Genomic DNA, 25,664 nt, shown 5'->3' with positions numbered 1-25,664 from the left:
AGAGACTCGAAGGTATCCTGCAATCTGTGCACGGCCGTGGAGACCCTTCTGAGTCCCTGCCTGGGCTGGTTGCTGGAGCACCATGCTAGGGCGGGCCGTGGACAACCTGGCCTCCTCTTTCCTCTCCACCTCGGATCAGTCACTGAGCCCAGCTTGTTCATGACAGTCCTGTCTCCCAGTCCCTTTGCAAGCTGGAGTCACTTGGCCTCACCCACAGTTCTGCCCTGTTTCCTAGTCAGAGTCAAGCATCTGTCCCTTCTGGCACAAGCCCAGGGTCTGTGTCCTAGCCCTTCCTACAGCCTTCCTCTCTGAGCTGCTCATTCATTCACACAACCAGTATTTTTGAAGCTCTAGCTATGTGCCAGGTTCTGTGTGGACAGCACCTTTTGTTCTATTCCCCTGTTGCAGCTTGGCTCTGCCCTCAATCATTTTCTAGCGAGGGAGTGTGGCAGAAGAGTGAAAGCACAGACTTTGGAGTCAAACTGATCTGGGTTGAATATTGGGACTGTCATCTATTTACCTGTAAGAGCTTAGCCCATTTGCTTCGCTGTGAGCCTCAGTTTTCTCATCTGTAAAGTGGGAATGCTGCCATTCCAAAGGCAGCACTAAGTGTAATTATATTTGTACCTGGCACAATGTGCGTTTCTGGCAGAAAAGCAAAAAGGAGCCTGGAACATGTGGAGAGACTGCGAAGATTACAGAATGGCTGGTGCAAAGAGCCCTACGCGGAGCAAGGGGGATGAGGCTAGAGAGGCAGACTGGGCAGATCACACAAGACAGGAGCCCAGGCCGAGGGACACGGGCTTGGCTCTGAGGGCCATGGTCTCTTTGGAATAGCCCTGGCTGAGCACCTTTCATGTTCTCCCACTGCCTCCATCCAGCCGTGCAGATTTCTTCTGCTGGCACTCCAGGCTTTCCAATAACCTCCCAGTACAGCCCTCCCTCCCACCACTCTCAGAATAGTATGGGGAATAAAGTGGCTTCTTCCTCATACCCTCTCTTCTGGCAAGTGACTAACGTGGGGTGCTGATGAGCAGGGCAATCCGGGCCTGCTTGGTGCCCCCTCCCCCTGCATCCCACCTCCCTCCTCTTTCCTGCCAGTATGATCCAGGGGGAATCGGCTCTCCTCAAGCCCAGCATCTGAATCAAGGTTGTTTCTCCTTCCCCCAACGAATGCCCAAAGGCTATGCGTGGCCCAGCAAGGCCACTGGTTGCCAATCAGCGCCAGGGCTCCTCTTTGAGGACAGACCAAGGCTTTGGTCTGATTACATGGGCTCCAGCCATCTGAGATCACCAAGGTCAGGAAAAGCTGGCAGTCAGGTGGCCCCCACGCTCTGCTCCAGCAAGGCCACCCTGCTCTGAAAGCTACAGTCATGAAAATCAAAAGAAAGAAGGGCTGGATTAGAGAGGGAGACCTGGGTCCCAGCTGTTGTTAATAAGAACACTCTTTTTTTCTTTTTTTAAAAAATTGAGATATAATTGACGTGTAATAACGTATTACATATAATGATTTTATATGTGTACATATTATTAAATAAGTTTTGTTGACACCCATCACCATACATAGTTATCATTTTTTTCCTTGTTATGAGAACTTTTAATATCTACTCTCTTAACAACTTTCAAATATAAAGTGTTATTAACTATACATTAGACCCGCAGGACTCATAACGGGAAGTTTGTACCCTCTGACCACTTCACCCATTTCAACCACCTCCCACCCCCTGCCTTGGACAACCACCAATCTGTTCTCTGTATCTATGAGTTCAGTTTTTGTAAGATTCTACATGTAAGTGAGGTCATACGGTATTTGTCTTTCACTGTCTGGCTTATTTCACTTAGCATAATGCTCTCAAGTTCTGTCCACGTTGCCACAAATGGCAGGGTTTCCTTCTTTTTAATATCTGAATAATATTCCATTGTACATATACCACATTTTCTTTATCCCTTTATCCATCAATGGACGCTTAGTCGGTTTCCAAATCTTGGCTATTGGAAATAATGCTGCAATGAATATGGGTGTGCAGATACTCTTTTGAGATAGTGATTCTATTTCCTCCAGATTAGTACCCAGAAGTGGAATTGCTGGATCAGATGGCAGTTCTATTTTAATGTTTTTGAGGAGGCTCCACACAGTTTTTCCACAGTGGCTGCACCAATTTACATTCCCGCCAACAGCGCACAAGGGTTCCCTTTTCTCTACATCCTCACCAACGCTCATTATCTCTTGTCTTTTTGATAATAGTCGTTCTAACAGGTGTGAGGTGATAGGTCACTGTGGGTTTGATTTGCATTTCCCTGGTGATCAGTGATGTTGAGCATCTTTTCATGTACCTGCTGACCCTTTGTAGGTCTTCTTTGGAATAATGTCTATTCAGATCCTCTGCCTACATTTTAATTAAATGGTTTGGTCTTTTTTATTGAGTTGTATGAGTTCTTTAACTATTTTGAGCATTGACCCCTTATCAGATATATGATTTGCAAATATCTTCTCTTGTTTTGTAGGTTGCCTTTTCATTTTATTGATGGTTTCCTTTGCTGTACAGAAGCTTTTTAATAGTTTACATTCTCACCTTTTAATAGAATTAATTAATTAGTCTTAGTTTCACATTCATCATCTCACTTGGAATCCCTCAACCACTGTGTGAGGGAGGCTACAGTGGAGATGGCTCTCATCCTTCTCTGCTGTACAGGAGGAAGCTGAGGCTCACAGAGGGGCCATGGCTTACCCAGCTCTCACAGCTGGTTGCTGCTGAGGTCTGCTGGCTTCTGGCCTCCTCCACTAGGCTGCCCACATGGTGAGTTTGGGTCACGTCATTTGCTTAGTACCAACCCAGAATCTTAGGATTTCAGTGCTGGGAGGGACTGATGTTTCAATTCCTCTTCAGTGGTCTTGGAGAGGGTGTGGAGAAAAGGGAACCCTCCTACACTGTTGGTGGGAATGTAAATTGATACAGCCACTGTGGAGGCTCCTTTATAAACTAAAAATAGAGCTAGTATATGATCCAGTAATTCCACTCCTGGGCATATATCCAGGGAAAACCATGGTTTGAAAAGATACATGCACCCCTAATGTTCATAGCAGCACTATTGACAATAGCTAAGACATGGAAGCAACCTAAATGTCCATTGACAGATGAATGGTAAAGAAGATGTGGTCGTATATACAATGGAATATTACTTAGCCATTAAAAAGAATGAAATAAGGCCATTTGCAGCAACATGGGTGGACCTGGAGATTATCATACTAAGTGAAGACAAATATCATATGATATCACTTTTAGGCAGAATCTAAAAAAAAATGCTACAAATGAACTTATTTACAAAACAGAAACAGATTCACAGATTTAGAAAACAAGCTTATGGTTACCAAAGGGGAAAGGTGGTGGGGGAGGGATAAACTGAGAGTTTGGGATTGACATGTACACACTACTATATTTAAAATAGAAAACCAACAAGGACCTAGCATATAGCACAGGGAACTCTCCTAGATATTCTGTAATAACCTAAATGGGAAAACAATTTGAAAAAGAATAGATACATGTATATGTATAACTGAATCACTCTGCTGTACACCTGAAACTAACACAACATTGTTAATCAACTACACTTCAATATAAAATTTAAAAATTTTTAAATAAATGAATAAATAAATAAATTCCTCCTCAGCATTCTGACAGCATCCAAGAATCTTTCAGGGAGTTCTTCCTCTGGGAAAGGAACCAGCACAGGTAGAACAGACACTGCCATGGCCCAGTGACTCTCCTGTCTCCATCTGGCTCATTACCCCCTCACTTCCAGGGACCTCCTCTCCCGTTCCTTCCCCCGCTAACATGACCCAACTTCTTCAAAGAATCTGGAAGCCACTAAATCATGGTCAAAAAAATCTTGTCTGTTTTTGAGGGAACACACATTTCATTAAATTTCTAGAGGAAAAAAATTCCAGGAGGGCATTCGTAATTTTTAAAAATACATTATTTCAGGTTTTTTTTAATAGCCTGAATAATTAGATCCTGCAGCATATATTTCCATGTTTGAGGATTTCAAAAAGTTCTTCTCTAGCTGGTCAGGTCATTTTAGCCTGGACTAGAATCCAAACCAGATGGACTAGATAGACTAACATCTCTGCTTTTGTTTTTTTTAAATTAAAACCATTTCATTGAGACATGATTGACATACAAAAAACTGTACATATTTAATGTATAAAACTTGTTGCATTTGGAGATAAGTGTACATACACCTGTGAAACCATCAAGACAATTTATGTTGTAAGCATGTCCATCGCCTCCAAAAGTTTCCTCCTACCTCTTTATTTATTATTGCTATTATTATTTTTAACAGATTTTATTTTTTATTTTTATTCTATTTATTTAGTTATTTTTATTTTTGGCTGTGTTGGGTCTTAGTTGAGGCATGTGGGATCTTTCATTGTGGCGTGCAGGTTTTTCTCTCTCTAGTTGTGGCAGGCGGGCTCCAGAGGGCGTGGGATATGTAGTTTGCAGCACGCAGGCTCTCTAGTTGAGGCACGCGAGCTCAGTAGTTGTGGCGTGCGGGCTTAGTTGCCCCGCAGCATGTGGGATTTTAGTTCCCCGACCAGGGATCAAACCCGAGTCCCCTGCGTTGGAAGGTGGATTCTTTACCACTGGACCACCAGGGAAGTCCCCTGTTGTTGTTGTTATTATTTTTTATAAGAACACAGTGTTAGATCTTCCCTCTTAGACATTTCTAAGTATACAGTACAATATCAAGATGGACTCCAGTTTCAAGCTTGGACTAGATTCTTCCCTAGTCCATCCTACTCACTTGACAGACAGGGAAACTGAAGCTCAGGTCAGAGAGGCACTCTCCCCAGTGAAATTCAGCTCCTTGGTGGCAGAGCCAAGTCTCAACACAGGTCTTTGAGTTTCCATTCAGTGCTGCTTCCACGGAGCTGCAGCACCGCAGTGGCCTGAGATCTGGGCAGCCCAGGGAAGGGGCCGGGGTACCACTTTCTGAGCAGCCTTTGGCCTGAGACAAATCTGCCCAGGCCTGAGCCTCAGACTGCTTTGATGCTCCTAGTCACGCATGTGTCTCGCTCAAACGACTGTCCCTTTGGACTGCTGCAAGGGGCTGATTAGCTGTAATTGCTTTGCCTAGAGCAAGCTATCCACTTAATAGAATCAGCTCCAGTAATTAGCCTGCTGGAGGCTCATTTCCCTTGCTGGAGCCCTAGGGCCTCTAGGCCCTTACTCCAACCTGTGAGTATTGGGCTTCTGCAAGCAGTGAGGTGTAGGGTATACGTGTGGGGACCTTGGGTGGGTGGGGATGGGGGAGCTGGGAGAAAGCAGTGCTGTGAGGGCTCAGCAAGGGCTCCAGGTACAGCCCTTCCTGGGGCCGGAGCATTATATAGCATTTCCAGGAGGGTCAAAGGGCCTGGCACAGAGGAAATGCTCCATGAATGGACCACAGAGTGCATCTAGTCCAGCCCCCACACTCAGTACTTTTAGCAATCATGTCAGAAGGCATTTCTTGCAGATGCTATGTGCCAGGCACTGTACTAGCTCTTTGGATCCTTCTAAAATAGCCTCAACCCCAAATAGGCGAGGGAGATTAAGAGGTACAAACTTCCAGTTAAAAAATAAGTGAGTCATGGGTATGAAATGTACAGTGTGTGGAACATAGTCAATAATAATGTAATACCTTTGTATGGTGACAGATGGTAACTAGACTTACCGTGGTGATCATTTTGTAACGCACAGAAATATCAAATCACTTTGTTGTACACCAGGAACTAACAAAGTGTTGGAGGTCAATCATACTTCACAAACAAACAGACAAATCCGTAGAAAAAGAGATCAGATTTGTGGTTACCAGAGTTGCGGGGGAGGGTATCGGATGAAAGCAGTCAAAGGTACAAACCCCCAGTTGGGTCTAAGATAAATAAGTACTAGGGATGCGGCGTGCAACATGATGAACACAGTGAACACTGCTGTACGTTGTCTAGGAAAATTGTTAAGAGACTAAATCCTAAGAGTTCTCATCACAAGGAAAAAGATCTTTTTTTCTTGAATTTTGTATCTATACGAGATGATGAATGTTGACCAAACTCAATGTGGTAATCATTTCATGATACATGTAAGTCAAATCATTACGGTGTACACCTTAAACTTATATAGGGTGGTATGTCAATTATATCTCAATAAAACTGGAAGGAAAAAAAGATGAAAAAGAAAACAAGACAGCTTGAACCCAAGCGATCAATCAGGCTGTGCTCGCATAACTTCATTGACCAGGAGCTCATTACATCTGGGCAGCCCATGGCTTCTGCAGAGGCAGAGAGAACGCTCCATCTATTTTAAGCTGAAAGCTCTTTTACTGGAGCATTTCCACACAGATCACCGGCCCCTCCTAGGCCACCCAGAACAAAGCGAACCCCTCCTCCGTGTGACAGCTCACATGTCCTCTGCATCTTTTTTCCAGGCTGAACATGCCAAGTTCCTTGGTTTTGCCATGTACATCACGTTGGTGAAGTCCCATGTTAATCTGGTTGACAGGCCTAGAACTGGCTTCTGTTCATCCGTTCCTCTCTCCCAGTATATGGTCAGGACCCCAACATCCAGGACGACAGGATAGGACTCCTCTCCCGGCAGAAACAGCTGCAGCTCTAGCCAGATCACAACTCTACCCAAGGAGTGCCACGGTTGTGACCCAGCCCCTCAACTGAGGGAAGGACACCTAAAACCTGCTCACTGGGAATAAAGTCACCCCCCTTGCCCTCTCCCCGACCCGGATGGACACACACACACACACACACACACACACACACACACACACACACGCTGCCATGCATGCTCACAGGCACCACTCAATGCTCACTGGCTGATTAATCATTGCAAGTGCTATTATAATTATTGTGTTTGTTGCTAAGAACTGGCTGCCTCTGCTTGCTTCTCAGAAGCCATAAACCTGCAAAGAAGGATCTCAAGATTTGTGAGGCTGTTGACTAGATCTCCAGGCTCATTTTTTTCCTTAGCAGCAACACGTTTGTCAGAGAATACGGGTCATGGCGGCTCCAGAATCTCTACTGAGGACAGGCTTAAGGGACTTAATTCTAGTGATGTGAGGGGGGAAAGTCTAGGGCACTTACCTTGCCCTCGAGGGCAGGATAGCTAGGCTCAAATCCCAGCTCTGGCCCAGCAAGCCATGAGGCCTGGAGATGCGGACTCCCCTTGCCAAGCCTCCGTTTCCTCATCAGCACTGCCTGGTCTAAGGTTTCCTCTAGTTTTAATTATTCTGTGAGCTTGGCCAAACACAGAGGAGAATGTGAGTGGAGGGGAAACTGACAAGGGTTGGCGGATAGAGAGGGGGAAGAAAAGATCAGGCCTGAAACTGAAAGTCTCAGGCTCACAGCCTCCTTTAGACACACACACACACACACACACATACACACACGCACACACACACACGCACACGCACATGCACGCACACACACACCGGGCTGGAGAGCAGCGGCTGGTTTTCTCCCAGATCTCGCTTTGTCATCACCTGCTGGCCTGCCTAAGACCCCAGTAATGTAGGGGAGGGGAAAGGGAGAGAAAGGGGGAAATTAGAAAATAGTGAAACATACAAGTGGCAAAAATAGAAAAGTGGATCATACCAGTGTCAGTGAGGAGCAAGCAGACCAACTCATGCGCTGCCAGGGAGAGTGAAAACCAAGACAGCCACGCTGAGGACAGCCCCGCGGCGTTTAGTGCCATGCAGTGGGCATAAGTACTGTGACGCTTCTGGGTATGCGTCCCCGTGGAAATTCCCTGCAGGTCCGTAAGGACACACACGAGGATGCTCATCTCCACGCAGTATTCAGAGTCAGAGAGGGAGGCCACCAAGGAGATCGTCTCTATGGGAAGGGATCCGTCCAATGTGGTAGCTAGGTGCAGACTTTGGACTAAGGCTTTCTGCTAACGAAGGGAGCAAGCCCGTTCCCTATGGCAACTCTATGAAGACGGGTTGGTTCTCACTCTCACTAGCAGGACACCCAAGTCTGTGTTGTGAGCTTGTCACCCAGCCCATCGGGGCAGGACTGAGAACAGAGCCAGGTGTCCACCTCCAGGGGTAGCGCTCTTCTCCCAGCAGCTCGCAGAGCCTCTCCTTTGTGAACAGCTGCCTTTTGTGTTTGGTTTGGGCTTGAGATGTTAAACAAATAGTGTCTCTTGACAAACGCAAGCCGGCTGCACTGGACTGGTTATGCTCTGTAAATCCAGACTAATCCTCCACGTCTCTCCCTACAGAGGCACACCAAGAAACACCTCAGTCATAGCCTAAGTGCCCTGAATCCAATCAACCTGCCCTCGGAGGCCAGGATCCCTGGGGCACCTCTCCATGTCAGCCACTTCCCTCTCTGCTGCAGCTCCTGGGCCCACAGGGCCCTCCCCCTTCTCAGGCCTGCCCCTGGCTTGATGTTGAGATGGCCCTGGACACTCCTTCCTACAGCAAACCAGGGGCTCCAGGCCCTGCCAGCCCACCTAGCCCAACCAGGGCTACTGGAACGAATGGAGGAGTGTTTCCAGAGCGCTTTCTGGGCCAGGTGCTGTACCAAGCATTGTGGAGCGTGGAGATGACTAAGGCCCTATCCCTGCCCTCCAGGAGCTTGTGGCCTCATCCAGCCAGGATGGACCAGAATCTCACGGCAGGCTCTGGTCCAACTAGTAATTGATAGAAGCAGGATTTGAACCCCAGCTTGTCTGACTAGGGGGTCAGCCCTTTCTCCCCCTACCTCACCACCTCCTGCCACCATCTTCCAGCCAAACTGGCCAATAAAGGGGGGCTAGAAAGGGAGGGACAGAGAGGCCTCTGTGCCCCTCATCTGTCAGACCGTATTCTTGGCTGCTGTAGAATGAGCATTGCTAATCACGGGGCTAAGCCTGTCGTTAACATCACGGAATGTCAGAGTGAGAAGAGACTTTTCAAGATAATCCATCCTTTCATCCTATAGAAAAGGAAATCGAGGCACAGAAAGACAAAGCGACTCCTTGAGTCCACCAGCTAGTTGGTAGTTGGCAGCAGCACCGGGACCAAAGCTCCTGGACCTGGACTCCCAGTTCAGTGCTCTCCCCACTGACTTTCTCAGGCCTTCAGACTCTCAAATTTATCTTTATCCTCTTCTTCTAAACGAGGCAGGGCTTGCTCCAGCCCTTGAAGTATCTGCAAAGTGTCACAGAAAAAGATTGTCCGGGTTTTTCTGCCCACAGGCTTTGCTGTCTGGGTCCCTGGCCTCACTGACGCTGCTGGTCTCTATCCCAGCAGGTGAGGATGCTTTAAGGTCTTCACTGTGTACTGAGTACCCGAGGAAACATGTGGGGCGACTCTGATGTGCAAAGCACGGTGCTCCCACTGCGGGAGGTGTACCATAAGTAAGAAGGGTCTCTGCCTGGAGAAAATAATGAGCCGGGGAGGAAGACAAATATTAAAGGGTCAGAGAGGCAGGGGGAGTGTCTACTGAGTTGAAGCTTGGACAGGGTGCTGTGGAAGCCCAAAGGAGCCAGTGATTCTGATTGGAGGCAACTGGGGAATGCTTCATTGAGGGTGTGGCCTTTGAGTTGGGTCTTGAAGCCTGAATAGGAGTTCGATAGATAGAAAATGGAGAGGTTGAGGAGGTATCAGCATCCCAGCTGATGGGAGCCACATGAGCCAGGAGTGAAGCACAAAAGTACTTGGATGTGTCTAGAACTTAGAGAGGAATGGAGTGGAATATAAAACTGGAAAATAAGCACAGGGAACTCTACTCAATACTCCGTAATGGCCTATATGGGAAAAAAATGTAAAAAAGAGTGGATATATGTATATGTATAACTGATTCACTTTGCTGTACACCTGAAACTAATACAACATTGTAAATCAACTATACTCCAATTTAAAAAAACCTGTAAAATCTTATGTGTATGATGCTTTGTACATAATAATATGCAGCAACTAATGATAATTAAATTCTGTACCGTTTATCCTGACTCAGACTGTGTCCTTTTCCTCACAAACTAAAGTCTTAAAAGCAGTGACTATACTCTCTTTTCACCTGATTCTTGGAAGAACTAGGGAAGCAGAAGCAGGCCGGGAAGGTCATGGGATGTTATAAATGAAGGGAATAGACATGCCCTGATCCAAACCCCTCCATTTATGGCTGTGCAAACCGAGGCCCGGGGAGGAGTGACTGGCCCACAGCAAGCAGGTGGCAGAGCGGTGGCAGAGCCAGGACCCCAGCCCAGGCCTCCCAACTCTCCACCCTGTGTTCTCTGTACCGGACAGGATTTCAGAAAATCCTCGCACAGAAGGCTGACCAGTATAATGATTTGAAGGATGTAAAAAAATCTCTCTCTTACTGGCCCAAAGCTTCCTCCCCTGGAGTCACCAATGGATTAAAAAAAATACAAGAATTTGGAGAAGCCACAGCTGAGCAGTTTTTATCGTTTATAACGGACAGGGTTGACAGAGGTGCTTTCTGACACTTGGTCTTGGGCAGAGGGTGGGGCATCCCCATTGGGGGGGGTGGTGGTGGTGGTGAGGTACAGGCAGGTCCTGGAAGTCCTGGACAGAAAGGAGCAGAATAGGCTTCCAGGCCTTTGGCACCATCCCAGCCAGGTCGAGGGCTGGCCAATGCGATTCCTGCCTATAGGTCCTGGGGGTTACTCAGAAAACATGAGTGGCACCCGTGCAATTACACCCACTGGTCCCCCCTCCTTAAAAGAAGGGAAGGAGGAGGGGCAGGAGGAGGAGACCCAGGCTGCCCTCCTGGGCTCCAAGGGCACTGTGCTCCCCTGCTGGTCGGTGTCCTGACCTCAGACATAATGAGAGATAATAGGGAAGACCCCAGCCACGGCACGTGGGTCCTGGGCTTCCCACTCGCTTTGGGACCCTGGGCAGCACCCTTCTTACTCTTTGGGCCTCAGTTTCCTCATCTGTAATGTGAGAAGCTTGGGCTAGATGATCTCTAAAGGTCCTTTCCGTTCTGAAGTGCTGTGAGAACAAGCATTATCATTATTAATAATAAATGCCCTGCCCCTAAAGAGAGCTTTTTCCCTTTTCCAAAGCTCTTTCACTCATAATATCACCTTTCATCTGCACAGCAGTCTGGTCTGGTAGCCAGAGGTGAACAGACCTTGGACACATACATAGCCTTTCACACTGAAAAGCAGGCTAGTGAGACACTTGCTCCCCTAGACCGGCTTCGGGGGAACTGGCTTCTGGGGTGATTGTGGCCAGGAACACAGAACCTAACTTGAGCCTGCACCCCTGGGAAGCCAGGAAAGGCAGTGCTTTTCTTCCAAAGAGCTGCAGGATGCCAAGAGGGAAAGGCTGCAACAGGCTGAGTTCATGGCCAAAGGGGCAGGACCAAAAGTTTGTGGCGGATCAAAGAGTCTGACACAACCCAAAGACCTTTGAGGGGAGGGGGAGGGGACAAAGAGCCACCAATCAAGGCCTTCCCAGCAGGCTCTGGTCAAAGACCTGAGTCTTAGGGGAGAAGAAGTTGTTATAGAACCTCATATTGTCTGATTTACATGTAGGTCATCCCCTTTGATCCCTTACAACAATCTGTTCAAGAGCTAGTGTGATTAGCTATCCCATTTACAGTGAAAATAAATGAAGGCTCGAGGAGTCATCATGGAGAAGAGGATGGGCTTGGAAAGCAGATGGAAGTCTCTTCCCAGCAGAATGCCCTTGGGGGATTCTCTGCATTGCCTTTAGCCTCAGTTTCTACATCTATAAAATGGACATAACCATCCCTTCCTTTCAGGATCATGGTAAAGGCTAGAGATAATGAATGTAATGTGCCTCGCCTGATACAAGGCAGATGTTTGATACATACTTGTTGCACGAATGGCGGAAGAAAGGGATGAGTTGGGGCACTCCTGGGAGAAGCAGTGTAGTGACCGGCAGTGACAGGTCAGCCCAGGATGTGGACAGATGGTGCTCCCGCTTCTGGCTGGCTGCCTCCTGAGCCCACCCTCAGAGGTCTTGGGGTCTCTCGCATGTCTCTCCTCATGGCCCACGCCAGGGTCCTGTGAAAGACTTTTTGACCCTCCTTGGCAGTGGGATTTGCATTCCAGTCATTCTGCTCACTCAGCCCATCCAAGTCTGGAGTTGTTTGGAGCTAAGCAGGGCCTGTGGGATCATCTGCCGTGGCACCTCATTGAGGAGATAAGGAAGCAAGACTCCGAGGGGGCAATGACGCCTCGCTGAAGTCCCACAGCCTGCCGTCCTCGCCACCACTGCACCATGTTGACAAATGAAGAAACTGAGGTGTAGGAGGAGGTCTGCTGGCTCCTCCAATTTGTCAGCGAGGCTCCTGATCTGCGCCCCTCCCCCCCCACCCTATTTCAGTTAGATCCCAGTTCTATTGGGATGCCCCGTGGTGGTGTCCAGTACTACCCCTGGCAGCCCGGCGCAAGCCCAGCCTGGCCAGCTGGTGCAGGACAGGGGCCATAGGTGTCAGGCCCGTCCTCGAAGGTCCCTGGGGAGCAGAGCAGGAGCCCCTAGGACTGGGTGCTAGTGGCCTAGGCTAGCAGCCTGTGCTTCCTCAGCCAGTTCCAGGAGCTGTGCTGACCTAGGAAGGGACACATTTCACGAGAGCAGGGCTTTCCCTTGGGTGTTGGCCCATGTGTGCCCGGTCCACAGCTGTGCCCTCCTATTTCTGAGACAGCCAGCAGACTGGCACAGGGGAGGGACTAGGGCCTGGGAGGAGGGAAAGCTTGGCTGGGTCCGAGTGCTGACACTAACTCACTGTGTGCCCTTGCACGGCACTGGACCTCTCTGCCTCAGGTTCCTCATCTACATAGTAAAGGGCAGGACAGCAAGGCCCGAGGTCCCGTCCAGCTAGAGCCTGTTGTGATTTTGGTGGAGGGGTGAAGGTGGGGTGGCCCAGAGGCCTGATTGGCCCAGTTCCTTTCCCCTTCCTTGCTTCTCTTTTTCTGTGTCGTCGGTTTATCTCCAGCTATCCAGGTCTCTCTGTCTCTCGCCTGCGGCTCTTTCTGTTTCCATCTTTCGCTCTGTGCCTCTCTCGCTCTGTATTTTTCTGCCTGCCTCTTCTTTTTTCTGTGTCTATGAGTCTACCTCTGGTTTTATCTCCTTGTCTGTCACACCCCCTTCTGACTCTTCTCTCTCTCTTCCTCTGTAGTTATATGCATTTCTCTGCCTACTTATCTTTCTCTGGGTCTCTCCCTCTCTCTCGCTCTCTGTCCTGCCCGGTCTCTCCGCTGCTCTCCCGTCGCTCCCCCTCCCCTCCCCCTCCGGCAGCCCCCCCTCCTCCCTCCCTCGGCGCGTCTCCCCAGTCCTTATTTGGCTGGGCGGGAGGGCTGGCGGGAGGAGGCGGCCTGCGGGCGGGGGGCGGGGGGCGGGAGCGGGGCCGGGCGGAGGAGGGCGGTGGGTGGTGCTGAAGGGACAGCTCCGCGGCGGCGGCGGCGGCGGCGGCGGCGTTGGCGGCTGCGGCCCCGGGGCGCGGAGTGGGTGCCCGGCGCGGGGAGCAGCGAGCGCAGCCATGCCCCAGGCCGCCTCCGGGGCAGCAGCAGCGGCGGCCGGGGCCGGGGCGCGGGCCGGGGGCGCTGGGGGGCCGGCGGCGGCCCGGGCGGGACGATGAAGCGGCAGAATGTGCGCACGCTGGCGCTCATCGTGTGCACATTCACCTACCTGCTGGTGGGCGCCGCGGTCTTCGACGCGCTCGAGTCGGAGCCAGAGATGATCGAGCGGCAGCGGCTGGAGCTGCGGCAGCAGGAGCTGCGGGCGCGCTACAACCTCAGCCAGGGCGGCTACGAGGAGCTCGAGCGCGTCGTGCTGCGCCTCAAGCCGCACAAGGCCGGCGTGCAGTGGCGCTTCGCCGGCTCCTTCTACTTCGCCATCACCGTCATCACCACCATCGGTAACTACTCGCCGGGCGGGGGGCGGGGACCCGGGGGCTGGGCGCCGGGTTCTGGGGTAGTCCGGAGCCGGCTGGGGCTGGGAGGTTCCCCCGGAGAGGGTCTAGGCGCCGAACCCCGCGCTCCCAGAGACCCGAGTTCAGCCTGACGTGTCTGCTCCGTAGGGACAGGGCTCGGGGGAGGCGTCGAATCCTGGCTCCGGACTTGACTCTCCAGCAGGGCCAGCCCTAACTTGTCCCTGCCAGGCTGCGAGAGGGCCCCAGGGGACTCTGAAGTGTGTGAGAGGGGCAGGAGCGACGGGCGGCGGCTGGGGAGGAGGGGTGTGGCCGCGCCAGGCCCTGGAGCAGGGCGCCGAGTGTAAGTGGTGGGGAACGCTCGACTCCTCCGTGTCCTTGCAGATCGGCTCCCGGACCCCAGCGTGTCTACGCCGACTGGGGCTTCAGGGAGACGTGTGGAGGCAGGTACTTGGCACTCTGAGGCACACGGGGCCGCTCTGGGTGCCTGGAACACTCCATAACTGTGGCTATGAGTACTTCTTGGGGGGGGTGTGTGTGTGTGTGCGTGTCTGCGTGCACGTGTGTGCCCAGCGCCAGGAGTTTAGGCTCTGCCAGCCAGTGCCTTTAATTTTCTTAGGGCAGCAGAGCTGGTGCTGGAAGCCAGACCCAGCCCTGTCTGCCTTCTTTACTGCTGTCCCAGGAAAACAGTCACCTCACAGGAATGGCCCCAGTTCTCCTCTTCCAGCCAGGGCAGACCTCAGTGTAGGAGGCCACACACACCCAGACTCTCTCACAGTATAGGCACAGGTGCACACACAGGCACACACGCAAGCTCACACAGGACATACACGGGCACACACACAAGGCGCACAAGTGGGTACCCGAGAAAGAATCTCCAGTGAGGCCCTTGATGTGCTATTCAGGTGTCCAAACAGGGATAAACACCTTACCCACTCCCAAGACTATAATTCCAGCCCAGCTCCATTACTTGTCCCATTGTATGACCTTGGGCAAGTCCCTTCCCCTGCCCGAGTCTCAGGTTCACCTCCAGACAATGAGGGTTTGGCCGAAATGACCTCCAGGACTCCTCCGGGTCCTGATGTGCTCCCAGCCCACCTCCCCCCAGAGCTCACTAGGGCGCCTCCAGGAGCTGTTTCCTCCATCTTTCCCGTTCCTTCTCCACTCCCTGGTCCTCCTCCTAGCCCTGGCTGAGCTCCCACGGGCTCATTGCCATTTGGCATAGCCCATGACAAGATGGCAGTGTTTTCCTGGGAGTCAACAGGAGCCGAGAGGGGTAAAAGGCAGTACTGGACGCCGTCCCTGCCGTTTGTCCACTGCAGGACTGTCCCGAGATTCCGCTGCTCTCTGGAGACCGCAGGGAGCTATGCTATGTGGTTTCTGGAAGATGATGAAAAGGACCCCAGGAGTGGATGTGGCCCAAGTGGGGGCACCTCTGGGTCCTGCTGACACTGTGAGTGAGTTTAGTGCAGGATGGTCAGACTCAGGTCTGCCCAAAGAGGAGCCTGCTTTCCTGGGAAGGACCAGACTGGGTTTTGTCCGGCGTCTCCTCCCCTCTCCCACCTCCCTGCCACCTGCCAGGGTTTCAGGAGCACTGCAGGTCCTTAGACCTTCCCTCTCTCTCTCCCCACACATCTTACCCTTGGTGTGTGCCCCATCTTTCTCAGTACCCTGGTCCCCAGCTCCACAGTAACCACCCAACTGACCTCCTTGCCTCCAGCCTCATTCCCCTTTAGGGCAAGCTCCCGAGGATAAGGCTGCCAGAAAGAATCTCCCCAAAGCACAGCTATGACCATACCAATACCCTTCTCAGAAGCCCTCAATGCCCCCCTGCTGCCCATGTAATCCATAAATCCACACTCCTCATCCCAAATTTTCAGGACCTCATACCTGGCTGCAATCTCTATGTCCGACTTCATTTCTCACTTCTTACTGACATGATCTCTCCACTGCAGCCCAACTGTCCCTCGAGAACACCTGAAGTGTGCCCATCTGGCATGCCTTTTTCTCTGTCTTCTATTTATCTTGTCCAAGCTAACCTTCCAGGTCCAGTTCAAATCCCATCTCCTCCTTGAAGTCTTCCAGACCATCCCAGGCCACTGGCTCCGGATGACTGCAGGACTTACTGTCAAGACCAGCTGAGTGACACAGTGTAGGCTGTTTTGCACAGCTGTTTACATTTCAGGGGGTGTATTTTGTCTCTTTAACCACACGGGGTGTAATTAACCTCCGTGGGGGCAGGGCCCTGTGGTTCCCATCTCTGTGCTCGCAGTGCCGGCACAGTACCCAGCAATACGCAGGAGCACTCAGAGAATGCTACTGATGGGTTTAAGGTGTGCAGAAGTGAGACGGCATCATCCTTCCCCTCCATCCCTGCCGTTTCCCGAAGTGTTTGTAATCCTCACCAAGAGAGAAGCTGAAAGCTGGGGGTAGAGGCAGACAGAGTGTGGTTCTGATGATTTTTTGTTTGTTTGTTTTTTTGCGGTGTGCGGGCCTCTAACTGTTGTGGCCTCTCCCGTTGCGGAGCACAGGCTCCAGACGCGCAGGCTCAACAGCCATGGCTCACGGGCGCAGCCACTCCGCGGCATGTGGGATCTTCCCGGACCCGGGCACGAACCCGCATCCCCTGCATCGGCAGGCGGACTCTCAACCACTGCGCCACCAGGGAAACCCTGATTTTTTTTATTTATAAGGAGCTTGGCAAGAGGAAAGAGAGCATCAAAGAACCACCCTAGTTCTGTGGGGGCCCTAGACTGGCACTGCCCACTCTGCCCCACCCAACCATCACTGGCTTTTTGTCACCTCTCACTCTGGCTATGATACCTGGCTGGGAGCTGTCCATATGGGCTCAGATCTAAGAAACAGCTCTCTGGGCTGTGATCAGATGGTTGGAAAGGGCCCTATATTAGACTGATCTTGACCCCAAACCCAAAGGCAGCAGTCTGTGTCCACCTGACCCCTTTGGGGACACAAATGGGTCTCCTGAGAGACTGGGAGTCCCTCTGGGATAGAATAATGACAAAATTTCCCGTTCTTTCAGTGCCTTAGTGATCACAATGCACTTTCATCTCATTTCTTGAGTCTCAGCCTTCATAGCTCAGGGGAGTTGCCAGGGCAGGTACTGTTAGCTCCCTTGCACAGATGAAGGCATGGAGGCTCAGGAAGGGGAAGGGACTCCCTCAAAGTCACGCAGCTGCTGAGCAGCGGAGTTACTTAGAGCGAGAAGCAGGGACTCCTGACTCTAAGCCCAGTGTTCCTTCCCCTGCTGGTTTCTTGGCCGCTTCCTCTGCCTCCATATGCCGTGAAGCCCAAAGCCAGCCAGGATTGGCATGGCCATGACGTGCTCAATCATGCCGACTTGCAGGGCGCTCATGGGCAGCCCTGATTGGTTGAGGGTCAGCAGGGTCTGAGTTAGTCATTCACCTGGTTAGTCACAGTCACCACTAACTGCGAGGATTCCTCCAGCTCCCTCGTCCCTAGTCTCCCAGACAGGAAACCCTTCCTTTGTCGGGCCCTAAGTTCATCAAATGCGAAGGGAAACTCTTTTTTGGGAAAGTTTAACCTCTCTAGCTGTTGAGTCATTAGGCTCCTCCGGGGCCCCAGCCACGTCTATTCATAGCCTGGAGGCTGTCAGAGCAGGAAAGGGCCCTGAGATCAGCTGGTGCTACCCGCTCCTCTTACCGAGAAGGAAGCAAAGAGGTGACGGGAATAGGGTAGTCAAACCTGACTCGCAGGCCCCCGCTCCTTCCACTTGTGCAGACTGCTTCTTTCTCTGTTATTATTATTAACAGCAGCAACGGCAACAATGCTAGTGGCAGCCACCGTTTATTAACTACTCTTCGGCAGGCTGTATACAAGACGCTTCATTTATATTCCCGTTCAGTTCTCTCCCCAACCCTTCAAGGTGGGCATTATTATTCCCATTTTTCAGTGGTGGAACCTGAGGCTCTGGGTGTAAATTACTCACCATGGCCTGTGACTTGAAAGTATAGGTTCAGTGGAGCCTCTCTGAGTCCCACGCCCTGTATTTTTTACCAATTCTTCCTCTACTTCAAGAACCCAGCCCAGACCCTTGTACTTTGGGTCAAATAGCCAAGGCTTGTCTCTTCCTCTGGCAAAATCCTCCCCAGAAAGAGAGGCCCTCTGGCTCCAGCACGCTGCAGCCAGCCTCTGCTCCCCTGCACACTGGCCCCTGACCAACCCAGGCCACGTGCCACAGCCGTGCCCAGGCCCTCCCGGAGACTGCCACGCGCTCACAGGTGCCCGTTCTCCCACCGCAGTTCCGTGGATTCCTTGTGGCTCTAAGGTAACAAGAGGCCAGGTGATTGATTAAGCTGACGGAGCTGGGACAGAAAACCTTCTGTTCTGCTCTCTCCCCAGCTTCCAGCAGAGCACAGGCTCCCATCGCCCACCACATGGCCTGGGAATCCTTAGATTGTGAATTCAAGCAGGTAGTTCATGAGGGAACCTGTACTTCTTGCATCTTTCTAAGAAGGAGGAAAGTATAGGAGTGACCTGCCACCCGCCAAAATCCCAGAGTCCTCAAATCAAAAAGTGAAAGGAGACAGTAGCAGTCATCCAAACATCCAGAGAGGTGAGTGACTTGCCCAAATTCACACAGCAAGTCGCAGGTACAACCCTTTGGGTGCCTAAAGATCTCTCCGTCACCCCAGCCTGTTTTCCTCACGACCCCCACTTTGCTCTTAGCACCAGGGCGTCCGTCCGCTTATCACTCAGCTGTTCCCAGTACTCTCTTGACTTCCCGGGGGATGGAGGGGCAGTCCAGCCTGAAACGGTCCCACTGTCCGCTCTCAGTCAGTATTTCCTTCCTCGCTGCCCACAGACCACCCCTCTGCTTCAACTGTACAGCCTTTCCTGAGGGTGGCATATGAACACGGGTGCTGGCTTAGAAACCCGAGTGCCTGGCTTCATCACTCAATCCCCCTCTCCGCTCGCCACCTCCACCGCCTGCTACTAGTTGTGTCACTTTGGACAAGTTACTTAGTCTCTCTGAACTTGCTTTGTCATTTACTATATGGGAGAATAATATCTGCCTCCTAGGATTAAATGGGATAACATGGAAGAAGTGCCTGGTACAGAGTATGTGCTTAATAAACAGTATCTACACTTTAAAGTGTTATCATTTCTCATGTATTATCACTTTCCCTACAGAAGGGAACTGCTCTGTTTCCCAAGGATTACTGTGACCACAGCACCTCTACTCCTTCCTAACAGGTGGGGACAGTGGGATTGGGGACCAGAGGCTGCCACACCCTTCCCTTTATCCTCCTAATCTCACTCCCCCATCCCAGGCTTCCCAGATCCTCACTCATGCCTAGAGTCTGCCTGACATCCAGGCTCAGGGGCAATGCTCCCTCCTCTGAGCAGGCAGACCCTGCAGCAAACCAATCAGGGAGAGTGAGGTGCACAGTGGTAGAACCCATCCTGGATTGGAGCAAGAGGACAAAAGTTCCAGTTCCACTTAGCTTAGCTGCTGGTCCTCTATGACCACCAGTTTCTTCATCTACAAAGTGGACGTATTTGATCAGAGGTCCTTCTGGCTGCCATGCCTCCTGCCTGCACGTCCAGTTCCCACACGTCATGACTGGGGGCTAGAGACATGGAGGGAATGGGGGACAGAATAGGACAGAAATAGAAGACACATGCCTGGCCACAGTGGGGACAGGACAAACACAATAAGTATTTTCAAAGAAAACATAAACAAGCACAGATGAATGTAGTGCAAATCACCACTAGAAACAGCTTTCAGCTGGCAGCACAAACGGTAAATCTGTGAGCTGATTTTGTAATAAAAAAATGTAAAAACGATTTCCCTGCCGTCAGCCAGCAGCAAGGGAAGAGACCCAGCTCTGATTGAGATCATGATGAGTTTAGGCAAACCTCAGCAGAGACCCAGGATGGGCACTCCCTCCCTCCCACCCCACCCCTGCCTTGGATGCAGGGAACGGACGTGTCTATAACATGTCAGGCTCTGTCCGAGGCATTTCTCACCTCCTGCATTCCCACAACTACCCTGGGAGGGCAGGCATTATCATCCTGTTATGGTCAAGGAAAAGAAAGCTCAGAGAGGTTCAAACATTGGCCCAGGACCCTACAAATATAAAATGACAGTAACAGGGCTTACGCCCAGGGCTGTAGGAAGTATCTTTTCATGGAGTCGTGCAGCGCCCTGCTCCCCGCGGAGGCTCTGCTGTCCCTCTCGTATGAATGTCACAGACAATGGAGGATGGGGATCAGGGTCATGCAGGGCACTCAGCTGTGACCTCAGCTTCAGGATATCACATCCTCAGGACTATGGGTAGAGCATTTAGCCCAAAGAGAAATCAGTTAGCTCCACCTCTCTCATTTTACAGTGTGGAAACTAAAATTCTAATTGGAGAAGAAGGGAACCCTGTTTACTGATGTCTCCTTCCGTGTTGTTCACCACCACCACCCCCCCCCCAAGGCTCATAGAGAAGAAAGCAGACTGCCAGCCGGCCTGGCCTGCTTGCCTGGGGCCCCCTCCTCACCCCTCTGTTAGGCTCTGGTCCTCAGCACGTGACAAATGCCTGCCGTGAAGCAGTCACCGGCCCAGCTGATGCGGCCACCTCCCAGTCTGTCCACACTTCCCCGTTGTCCAGAAACTGCCCATGCTCAGGCAGCTCCCGGAGACCTGCCCCTCACCTGGAGCCACCCCGAGCCCCTACTGCTGCAGTCACGCCTTCGCTTTCCCATTTCCAGAGCTGGCTTCAGCTACTACCTGGAGCCGACAGCTTTGGTCCTCCTGGTTCTGTGGCCCCTGGGATCCCCACCACGCTGGGGCTGACTTCCCATGCTCCCCCTTCACCAAAGCCAGCTCCTTACCACCCTGCTTCCCACTCCCGCCTCTTCCAGTGACACACAGGGTCGCCTTTGTGAAGAGAGTGTATGGATGCAGGGAATATAAGGCAGGAGCCTGGGCTGGGAGCTAGAAACTGGGTTCTTTCTCTCCCCTTAGACAAATCATTCTCTCTCCCTCTCTCTCTCTCTCTCTCTCTCTCTCTCTCTCTCTCTCTCTCTGCTTTCCCCCTACTCATGAGAGGCACAGGCACTACCCTGCTGGGCTTCAGTCTCCCCATTTGTACAAAGGAGGTGTTCCCCAGGGGGAACTAGAGAAGGCTAGCTCAGCAATACGGAATTCTCTACATTAGTTCTTCTCCCTTCGTCACCTCTGACGATTTGGTTGGTCTTGTTTAAATGCAGATTCTGAACCAGTAGGTCTGGGATGGGGCCTGAGAGTCTATAATTCTCACAAGGCCCCCAAGGGACACTGATGCTGTTGATCTGCGGTTTACACTTTGAGTAGCAAGGATCTAAATAACCTGGACACCTGACTTCCGAGAACAGACCTGAGGTGGGGACTGTGGATTTAAGAACAAGATTGTGTAGAGCTGGAAAGGTCCTTAGGAATCTGGTCATGGAGTGTCAGAGCCAATGGCCTCAGAGCTGGTGGAGCCTCCTCTGAGGCTGGGGCAGGGCTTTGGTTTGCCCCAGAGGAAGTAGATGCAGAGGTAACCTGGGTTCAATCAGAGAAACACAACCAGCTGGATATATATATATAGACTTATGTGTCTTGACTTACGTGATGGTAGTTGCTGGCTAGGTGAGTGAAATCTATATGGCAGGACATCGGGAAGGACAGTCTGGAACTCTCTCCAGCTTGGGCTGAAGCTGCTGTTCACAGGCAGAGTTTCTTCTTCTTCAGGGAAGCCTTGGCTCACCTCTTAAGGTCTTTCAACTGATTGATTCAGGCCCACCCAGTGATCTAGGATAATCTCCCTTACTTAAAGTCAACTGATTATGGACTTTAATCACATCTACAAAATGTCTTCATAGCAACCCCTGGATCAGTGCGCACTTGGATATCTCAGAGCTTTAGCCTAGCCAAGTTGACACATCAAAAAGATCATCAGGGCTTCCCTGGTGGCGCAGTGGTTGAGAGTCCACCTGCCGAAGCAGGGGATGCGGGTTCGTGCCCCGGTCCGGGAAGATCCCACATGCTGCGGAGCGGCTGGGCCCGTGAGCCATGGCCGCTGAGCCTGCGCGTCCGGAGCCTGTGCTCCACAACGGGAGAGGCCACAACAGTGAGAGGCCCCCATACCACAATAAAAAAAAAAAAAAAAAAAAAAAAAAGTTAAAAAAGATCATCACGCTACCCATATATCACACTGGGGACCTCAGTAAGTGACTTTTAAGGTTCTTACCAACCCTGAGATACTTAGAGTCTTGATCTTCAAAGAGGCAGCCTAGAGACTTAGAGTACCCAGAGTGGGACTCATCAGCGTCCTGGGGACCCCCAGACCCTCTGGGTCACCTTCCAAATAGTACTGACTTTAGCCTTCATTTCAGGTTTACCAAACTTCATTTTCAGTTTAGTAAAAATCATTGAGATCTTCTGAGTGCCAGACACTATACCAGGCACCAAGAGAATAGAAAACTAAGATCCAGATCCTTCCCCAAGGAGCCCCCGGTCTGCTGGAATCCTGAAACCACAAGCTGAATGGTATATATGCTAAATCCTAGTGGAGTAACTCAGAATAAGGATCTGAGAAGGCTTCCTGGAGCAGGTAGTACCTGAGGAAGGCTTAAATGAAGAATGAGAACTGCAGTAAGTGAGGATTGGCAGTGAGAGCTTTCCGGGGTAAGGGAGCGGCATGAATTGGGCTGGGGCCATAAGTCTGCCCAAGGAAAGGTGGGTGGAGCCAACCTTGGAGGGGGCTGAGTGCTGGACTCTCGCAGGTGGACTTGATTTGACAAGAACTGGAGGAGGGAAGTGATAGACTCCAACCTGTGTTCTCCTGCCTGGATCCTGACCAGGGATCGGGATGCCATGCCCCTATGACCCCAACTGAACCACCAGCTGCCTCCATCATGCCAGTTGAACCAGTGGGTTACCCCAGTTGAACTAGTGGGTGCCTCATGACCCCAGTTGAACCAGAGGGTAATGGCAACCTGAATCCTGATTATCTAGCTTCAGCCCCACCCTGGTCACCCAGCAGACCTCAGCCAGCCCCCAGGAAGTGCTTTCACTTCCTCCCCTCTCCACGATTCCTGGACCAAAGATCCACTCTGGAGCCTAGACCAAACCCAGGCTTATGGATGGCGTTCAGGAGGCCCTGGGACAGCACGGAGCTGAAGGAGATGATACTGTCCCCCACTGCTGTGTGGACATTTTCTGCATAGACAACGCCAGGCCCCTGCTGCACGGCTTGGCATGGACTCAGTGTCCCTCTTCAGGAATGTGCAGGGCCTCTCCTGACCACAGCTCCGATGCAGAAATAACCATCGCAGAAACATCCGGAGAGGCGCATTCCAGCCCGCTGGCCACAGGACCATCTGGGAGGCTCTCTCCAGAGACCCGAACTGTCAGGCCCTGGTTGCACGGCCCCAAGAGGGTGATGCCAGGTTTCAGACAGGAGGCAGCCCTCTCCCCCAGGACGGTGCTGTCCTCCCACCAGGGCCCTGGGGGCAGGCAGGGCTGGGTGGTTCCAGGCAGGAGCAAGTCTCAGGTCGACGCAACAGATCCGTTCTCGCTTGGACCTATTCTGTCCAGATCTTAGACCTGACATGAAGCCGCCACGCCCCACAGAGCCTGCCTCAGTTTCCACGGTCATGAGCCAAGGCTGCCATTCCCTGGGAGGTTTCTCTGGGCTGAGCCCGTCACATTACCTCATTTAATCTTCAGAGCCACCCTATGTAGGCGACACTATTACTATTCCCATTTTACAGAGGGGGACCCTGAGACTCCGAGGGGCCAGGGCAGGCCCGCACAGGTGCGCTGCAGGCAATCAGCAGAGCAGGGGTGTGTAAAGCAGGCCCAGCACTCGCTTTATAAAACGCTTGGTCACACGGTATCTCTCCTGAACCTCATAACAACCCAGAGGTGTAGGTGTCAACGAAGAAACTGGACTTGAGAACATAAGATCGCTTCCCGTGACCCAGAGCCAGTGAATGTGGAGGCAAGAGTCAAGTCCAGACCTTCCAACCCCAAGACCAAGCTCTCCCTTGAGGAGTGCTCTGGCCCCCCGTAGCTGAAGGTGGGTTGGATGGTCCGGATGTTGGGGCGTCGTAGAAGTGGGTGTTGGCCTATGGAGGGTGAAGAGGATGGTGCTGGGGGGCAGGGGGCGGCCATCGTCATGGAGTGGCTTAGTTCCATGCATTTGAACAGGAGGGAAACCTGAGACTAGAAATGAGGATAGAGTGATGGTTCTTAAGAGCAGCCAGTGAGTGAGAGAAGGGCCTGGTTGGGGGTGACTTGGCAACTCACCTGCTCCCCGGCGTGCGGGTGGGAGGGCAGGGAAGATGGCCCCTGCGTGCTGAGTCGGACGCTGGTCCCCGTAGCAGTAGTTATTTGAAGCCAGAGCAATGGGTGTCCGGGCCTGAGCTAAGCCCAGGAGGCTGTGAGTTTTAAAAACTCCCCTGATGAGGGGAATCTGCAGCCAGGTTTGGGAAGCACAGGAAAGAAGAGAGCTTATTCGAATCAGCGTTCTGTACTTGGGAGGCTGGGCCACTTGCCAGCCAGCAGCTAGCATTTTCTTTCTGGGTTTCCTTGGGACTTGAGAAACAGTCAAGGGGCAGCTGAGGAAGAATCTTTGGAGTTCACAAGCCAAAGCTCCTGGGGTGATCCAGGTGGCAGAGGCCCCAGGAGTCAGCGGGTGGCCCCAGGAGAAGGGCAGGTCCCACTCTTCCCAGAGGAGAAGGGGACCGAGAGGGTCTCAGTGGGGGTCATGGGACAGGAGGTGACTCCTCCATGGCTTAGCTCTCAAGTGACCCCAGGGAAGGGGGTCACCCCCCTTAGCTGTGTGAGTATCACTCACCTGGGAACAAAGTGGGGGGCTGTAGCCTGGCTGAGCCAGCGTGGCCCCTCTTCAGCATGACCTTGCATCGTGGATTTTCCACCATGAGGGCTAGACAGAGGAAGACCCTCCGGGGCTACTCTTGGTCCTTGATCTACCTCCAAGCGGGGCCAGAGGAAGAGAAACTTGGACGTAAAGTCAATGGCAGACCTCCTTCCCCTGGGTGCCCAGCTCAGTGCCCCAGACTCCTAAGTACTTGTCTTCCCTGGGCACCAAAGAGGCCCTGACGCCCCTTATCTTCCCCTTAGGATCGTCAGTGGGCTACGTGTCGTTTCTCAGAGCTGTGACTGGTGTTGTAGCACAGCTGAGCTAAGGAAAGTGGGGGACACAGACCCTTCTGCTGTTTCTCTGCTCCTGCCTGGCTGTGAGACCCATAGCAAGTCACAGCCCACACTGGCCTTGTCTGCAAGGGACTGGGCTGGTGATGTCTGAGCCCCTTATAGCTCGGACCATCTCTACTCCAGCTCAGCCAGGACCTAATCCTGGCCTCTGCTTCCAGCCCCCCCTGAGATGCTCGCTACCCAGGGCTACAATCTTGTCTCCACTTCACCGCATGATGGCTGAGCCCTGGAGGGACTTCCTCTGTGTCCAGTCCCAAGAATAGAGCCTTGTCCAGGACCTCCAAGTCACCCCTTTCTGGAAAGAGCATTTCTGACTGTGGCCGCAGCCTTGCTTATCAGCAGAGCGAGTCCACTGCCCCAACCCCTGGGACAGCTGGAATGCGGGAGACTCCCACCCAGAAAGGGGGGCCCCCTAACAGCTGGCAGCTCCCGCAGTAGTCTGTGGATGGGGTGTGGGAGGAGCAGTGGTGCTGAGAGCCTGCTGACCCCAGCCAGCACTTTCAGGCAGGAGGGTAGCCAGGAGAGAGGCTGCAG

General features: G+C 52.1%; 2 protein-coding genes across 5 annotated transcripts in view; one reads left to right on the top strand and one right to left on the bottom strand.

Annotated features, from left to right (window-relative positions):
• Positions 1–13,789, bottom strand: part of CIB4 (calcium and integrin binding family member 4) — a 99,014-nt gene extending 85,225 nt beyond the window's left edge. For all 3 annotated transcript variants that reach the window (XR_012325779.1, XM_073791523.1, XM_073791524.1), the window contains exon 1: positions 13,654–13,789. The gene's annotated coding sequence lies outside the window, so the exon portion shown is untranslated. The remainder of the gene's footprint in view (positions 1–13,653) is intronic.
• The window catches only part of KCNK3 (potassium two pore domain channel subfamily K member 3), a 40,818-nt gene continuing 28,578 nt past the window's right edge, over positions 13,425–25,664 (top strand). For both annotated transcript variants that reach the window (XR_012325778.1, XM_033838899.2), the window contains exon 1: positions 13,425–13,882. Coding sequence is in view for 1 of the 2 variants with exons in the window: in XM_033838899.2 (XP_033694790.1) it covers positions 13,600–13,882 (283 nt within the window). In the remaining variant the exon portion in view is untranslated. The remainder of the gene's footprint in view (positions 13,883–25,664) is intronic.

Source organism: Tursiops truncatus, chromosome 14 (genome assembly GCF_011762595.2).
Source record: "Tursiops truncatus isolate mTurTru1 chromosome 14, mTurTru1.mat.Y, whole genome shotgun sequence".
NCBI classification, from domain to species: Eukaryota; Metazoa; Chordata; class Mammalia; order Artiodactyla; family Delphinidae; genus Tursiops; species Tursiops truncatus.
The sequence above is the reverse complement of the archived record's forward strand: the minus strand, read 5'-3'. Positions and strand labels throughout refer to the sequence as shown.